Consider the following 6,152-nt stretch of genomic DNA (forward strand, 5'->3'; position numbering starts at 1 on the left):
CTGATTTTCCATGGGAACCTCAACATTTACGGTTAACATAAGCCATGGACATTTCGAAAATGTTGTTATGCCTACGAAATTCTCGGTCACTAGCACAAGAACCCTTTTACCTGATCCTTTTCTTATTGACTTCAACAGCACTTCTCACTAACTACTATCATTTGAAGTAGATCTTCCAAAACTTAATATATGCCAAAAGAGTAAGAGACATGGCTGCTGGCTGTGAGCTATGCACTAGGCTGGCCATGGAAACTGACCAATTTGCCACATGAAACAGCAAATTCACAATTATTTTTTGTTCCATTCGTCACAACGAGAACGGAAAGAGGAGTAAGAGAGTAAAGCACCACGTGAAATTCACAGTTCAACCATGTTCAAAAAAACAAGGTAGCCAGTACTAACTTACATACCACATTCAACTTTGTCACAACAGTGCATGAACTAAATTAATCGATACACACCCACAGCTCAATGAATCAATATTCCATCAAAGGGAAAGGACATGCAAATCAGCTTAGAATGTGATTAGTACTTTAATACAAGCCGCCCACATGCCTCAGACTACTCTCAATATCTTCCCTGCAGAAAAGAAAAAAGAAAAATACAAAAACAAGTCACCTTTAGTATTGATCGAGACAAAGTTGATAATTTTTCCAATAGAAAAGAATACGTAAGATCTAGCCTCAATGAATACAGTTTCCCGCAAGAAAATTTTTTGAACTAAATACTAGCATCAATTTTTATCTCTATTCTGACTAATTTGACCAATAAACAGAAACTTGAATATACTCAATTTTGGGTCAGTAGAATACCTGTCCAGTAAAATTGTCTGGGCCAGAAGGTGGATGTTGAGACCCTGTCCGTTCTTTGGCAGGATGAGTTTCCTGCTTAGCCTGTTCAGATTCCTCCATGTATGTTGGCTTGAAATTCGTCGTATATGACGGTACAAAAGTGTCACCCCTGACATCTGAAGTACCATGCCTAGGCACAGGATCTCTTCTTTCTCCTTGTCCCGGTCGTCCAATGTTCTGCTGTGGCATATAACTCCTTTCCCCTTGTCCTCCTGGAGGTCCAAAGCCCTGCTGCTGAGCATATTGTGGATAATTCTGCGGTGCTTGATCAAAGGTCAGTTGGGGGGTATAATTTTGCGATGCCAGATCATAGTTCTGTTGGGGTGGATAATTTTGCAACCCCTGACTATAGTTCTGTTGGGGTGGAAAATCAGGTGATGCCTGACCATAGTTCTGTTGTGGGGGTAAATTGGGTGATGCTTGGCCATGATTTTGTTGGGGAGGATAGTTTTGTGATGTCTGGCCATATTTCTGTTGTGGTGGATAATTCTGAGATGCTTGGCCATAACTTTGTTGGGGAGGATAGTTCTGTGATGTCTGACCATATTTCTGTTCTGGTGAATAATTCTGTTGGGGTGGATAACTTTGTGATGCTGGGCCAAAGTTCTGTTGGGATGGATAGTTTTGTGATGCTTGGCCAAAGTTCTGTTGGGGTGGATAGTTTTGTGATGCTTGGCCAAAGTTCTGTTGGGGTGGATAGTTTTGTGATGCTTGGCCATAGTTCTGTCGAGGCGGATACTGCTGTGGTGATGCTTGACCATAGTTCTGTGGGGGTGGATAATTTTGTGGAGGCGCATAGTTTCTTCCATCCCTTGGCATGGACTCCTGAGCACCGTAAGAGGGATTCCCTTGGGAGCTTGGCACTGGATTCTCTTGTCGGTTGTACTGACCAGGACTCCTATTCCGGTCTCGTCTTCCCTGATTTCTCCCATACTGTACTGGTGGAGGTCGGGGGATAATGGTTCCATTAATGTACTGATCTCCTATTTATCAACCACGAAAACATGCGTTGCAATCAAAAAGGGTAGCAAACTATTGAAGTCACATGATACAACTAATACTGAAATTGAACAAGAAATGAAGACATCGAATCAACTTCTTAAGCATGGAGAGATCTTCTGAAAAGAAAAAAAGAATCATACCCCCGTACTGCTTGTTCACTGGATCAATATAGGAATCGGGTAGCACAAAGATGACTCCAGGAAGACCTGTTCAGATGCAACAAATCAAACATAAAATTCTATCTTCTCGACAGTAACATGGAATTCGAGAGTGGGAAACGGGAACAAATACCTTCAAATTTTTTAGACTCTTCTTCGGTCATGACTGCCTGAAAGCCTGTGTAAGTTGTTGTGCTGCACGCATATATCTTCTGCTTCGCTTCTTCCACACTAAAAAAACACATATTTAAGTAAAGACCACTACGAACAGATCCACACAGTATCCAACACGCTCTCAACTAAAAATGAACTAAAAACCACAGCATGTCATGGGGCTTCTAATTTTTAATCAACGAACTTCACTCATGATTTCGTGGTTATCAATAAATTTAGGTTAATAATAGAGTGTGTTACTGGCCCTCCTCGATATTTTTTCACAATATAACCTGTTTCAGGACTATGAGGACGAGGACAATAATCAAAACATTGTGATAGGAAGAGTGGTACAAGACATGACGGGAGAAACCTGATGTTGAGGCCTTTGGCACAAGTTTCCTCGTAAACACGAACCATTTCTTCGGGAGGGGGTTTGTTGTCCCTGGGGAAGTCCATGACGAAGAGCCAGTGGTTGTAGTCGCAGCCCTCGAAGAGAATGGTATCGGGACCTATCTCTTCGGGGATGTTGCTCTGCGAGGATCTAACAGAGAGGAGAGAAGTTGAAGATGATCTGAAAGAACGGGACTGAACCACCCCCTTCAGAGAGTGGCAATTCCATGAAACGGCGCACCTGATAGGGGCGGAAAACGATGGCGAATGCGTGGCGGAAACGGACTGGGTGACGCCGGATAGTGCTATGAGGGTTCGGCGGAGGCGAATTAACGACGACGCCATGAGAGATGGTAGGGTTTTGGAAGATTAGGGTTTTAGGAATCTCTTTCTTGAAATCTTTGAGACTGAACCTCCTTCAATGGGTTAGGAACGGATATGTAAGTCACTTGATAGTGTCACACCCGCTTTGATTAAGTATTCTATATAGAATTAAATAAAATAATATTTTTCTTTGATTAATTAATTAAAACTTTAAGCAATAATGTACGTATGAAATATATAATCCAGGTTTTGTTACTTCTTTAGTAATTTTAATTCAGCCCATTTATTTTTAATTGTTTTTATACAAATTTATATTAATTTAAAACTATTTGATATTATATATATATATATATATATATATATATATATATATATATATATATATATATATATATATATATATGTGTGTGTGTGTTATAGTTGGGTTGACAAAATTTTCTTTTATAAATATACTTGAAGGGACTAAATACATTAAAGTTAAAAAAAAGGATTATTTTATTTATATATTAATTTTTTAAAAATAAAAGATAATTGGGCGAAGGCCGCCTAAAGCTTAAAAAAACTCCATACATATATAAATTAATATACTAATATAAATATAAAATAACGTAACTAAATTAATATTATACAATATTATAAGTTTAACCTTAGATCAAATATATTTACAAACCTTTATTTTGAGCGATGATAACAAACCATAAACACTTATGAAATAACTTTTATAAATTACACAAATGAAATGAAAAACAAAAGGAAATAGTTAATGAACTGAATAAATTAATATACTTATTTAGACAAAAAATAATATATTTTAAATATTATTATGATAGGCTCTCCAAACTATTTTAAATACTTGAATTCTTAATATTTAATATTGATAAAAAATGTTGTTAAAATATTATTTAATATAATAATAAACTTGCTTATGGATGATTTATAATTTTAAATCCTTGTTTTATTTTAATTTGTAAGTTTTTATATTGTTTGTCTATGTAATATATTTGTTTAATTTGTGTGTCAAAATATTTTTTTAATATATATGATTAAAGTTGTCCTAAATGTGTAAAAGACTTATTTATATAAAATGTATTGCTAAACTTACTTTGTTCCTTTAATCAATTATGTTTTCAAATTTATATAATAATTTTGTTATAATAGTTTAATGAATGCATGAAATGAGTTTTTTAATGTGTTTCATCATATTCATCTAACTATTGGATAAAAAGCACAGTGTATTTTTTTATGTTTACTATAATTTGTTTAATCAATACATTAACAAACAAACAATATATATGGTTAGACTTATTTAATTAAAATATTTACACACTTATACAAAATTATTTGGATATATATATATGATTTATGTTAATTTTTTGTATTATATGTGAGACCCATAATAATTAGCCTCAATTAATCCTGACACCTCACCATTAATGCACGCCACGTCATTTCCAGCCATTAAAATCCACTCTCTAATCTGATCCCATTCCTCTCAGACGTGCACGAAGAACCACGCCCATCATTTCTCTGAAACACGCGCACGTCATATACTCAGTGCATTAAAAACGCACCAAGCGCTGCATGCACGCATGCCACTTGTCACGCTGGAAGTTTCGGAAGTCAGAATGGAGGTGCAGGTGTCCGAAAGAGAGACGCTCGTTCGTCTGGATTTGGAAGGAACAAAAGTGATTTTCGAAAACCCTTCCGTTCACCTGCATCACTCATCTTCTTCCTCACGAAAGCTCACCCCTTCATTTTCTCCAACTTCTCTCTAAAACCAGTAAACTTCTCTCTACTGCAACTCCTCATTTCCTTCTCCGATTCACTTTCCAGAACCATAGGAACGTTCGTCCAGCTGTGATCTTTCATTTGGACCGAACAGAACTTGGATCGGAACTGGTAAGTTTTCTTTTCTAAGTGTCGTCCTCTCTGGTTTCATGCGAACCCTAGTTTGGTTGCATGCATGAGTTCTCGGTCTGAAGTACGTTGATTTTTGGTGTCTTAGTTTTACGTGAGAACTGTTGAGCGAAACCTGGGTGTAAGACGTGGTTAGAGGAAACCCTAAAATCTTGCTGTTGGAAGTACACTGCTATCCAGGTAAGGGAAGCTTTTATGTTTAAATTTATACTTGCTGTTGTATGATCTGATTTGGTTGTATAAGACGCATGTTGATTGATCTGCCATGAACGAATACTGTTTGCATGTATTATATATGTTTTGGTGGTTTGAAATGTATGATTGATCTGATGATGTATGAACGGAGTATGGTTATTGAATAGTTGGAATGATTAAAATGTTGAGATCTGTATGATGATGATGTTTAATGTGAAATAAATCTGGAATGAAAGTTATAAAGTTTATAAATTTGAAATCTGGAAAATTCTGCTAAGGTTGAGAAATCTGAAATTTTATTCATCCCCTTTGATAAATGACGCTCGTCACTGTACGGTCTTAAACCGTTCGGTTTCCCTTAAATAAACTTAGAATGGGATTCCTTCATTTGGAAAGAATTCTGCTCGTGAACGAGCGTCCCCATTTTAATACTTGAGAGCGTTCGACCTCATGTCGAGCGTTCGTCTCTGAGAGCGTTCGACCTCATGTCGAGCGTTCGTATTTGATTACGTTCGACCTTATGTCGAGCGATTGCCTTTGATAACGTTCGACCTCATGTCGAGCGTTCGTCCTTGATTTGCGTTCGACCTTATGTCGAGCGATTGTCTTTGAGAGCGTTCGACCTCATGTCGAGCGTTCGTCTTTGAGAGCGTTCGACCTCATGTCGAGCGTTCGTCTCTAAGAGCGTTCGACCTCATGTCGAGCGTTCGTCTTTGATTGCGTTCGACCTCATGTCGAGCGTTCGTCTTTGATGACGTACGACTTCATGTCGAGCGTCCACCTTTGATAACGATTCGGCCTTATGTCGAGCGTTCGTCTTTAATATCGTTCGGTCTTATATCAAACGTTCGTTCTAAATCGCGCAAGGTTTCCTATCAAGCGCTCGTACAATTGAGTAATTATCTGATATCAAATAGCGTTCGTCCATACAGTTAATTAACGTTCGTCTTTTTATGAAAGTGGAACATAGAATGAAAATGTGAATTAATGAAAGAGTTAAGGTGTGCGAACGATTTAAGAAATGAAGTTATGATATTGATATTTGAACGAGCGTTCCAAGGAGGAACGACTCTGATTTCTGTATTGGATATTGACTTTGGTAAAGTATGACTGTGGATAAGTTAAGACTCGCTGTCCATCCTGATGTTCCGTGATACGC

At 37.4% G+C, this 6,152-nt stretch overlaps 1 protein-coding gene across 1 annotated transcript; it reads right to left on the reverse strand.

Annotated features, from left to right (window-relative positions):
* Window positions 1–331: 331 nt before the first annotated feature.
* Window positions 332–3,014, reverse strand: LOC108323794 (multiple organellar RNA editing factor 1, mitochondrial). The gene is made up of 5 exons (XM_017556544.2): window positions 2,538–3,014; window positions 2,145–2,242; window positions 1,994–2,059; window positions 813–1,834; window positions 332–579 (listed from the first exon to the last, which is right to left on the reverse strand). The coding sequence occupies exons 1-5, from the start codon at window positions 2,900–2,902 to the stop codon at window positions 568–570; spliced, it is 1,563 nt and encodes a 520-aa protein (XP_017412033.2). The 5' UTR covers window positions 2,903–3,014; the 3' UTR covers window positions 332–567.
* Window positions 3,015–6,152: the final 3,138 nt, after the last annotated feature.

This window comes from Vigna angularis, chromosome 7 (assembly GCF_016808095.1).
Source record: "Vigna angularis cultivar LongXiaoDou No.4 chromosome 7, ASM1680809v1, whole genome shotgun sequence".
Lineage (NCBI taxonomy): Eukaryota > Viridiplantae > Streptophyta > Magnoliopsida > Fabales > Fabaceae > Vigna > Vigna angularis.

Coding starts and splice junctions, on each gene's coding strand:
- LOC108323794 (XM_017556544.2), bottom strand. CDS start 2,902: ATGGCGTCGTCGTTAATTCGCCTCCGCCGAACCCTCATAGCACTATCC. Junction 2,243..2,537: donor GCCAAAGGCCTCAACATCAG/GTTTCTCCCGTC, acceptor GTGTTTTTTTAG/TGTGGAAGAAGCGAAGCAGA. Junction 1,835..1,993: donor AGTGAACAAGCAGTACGGGG/GTATGATTCTTT, acceptor GTTGATAAATAG/GAGATCAGTACATTAATGGA.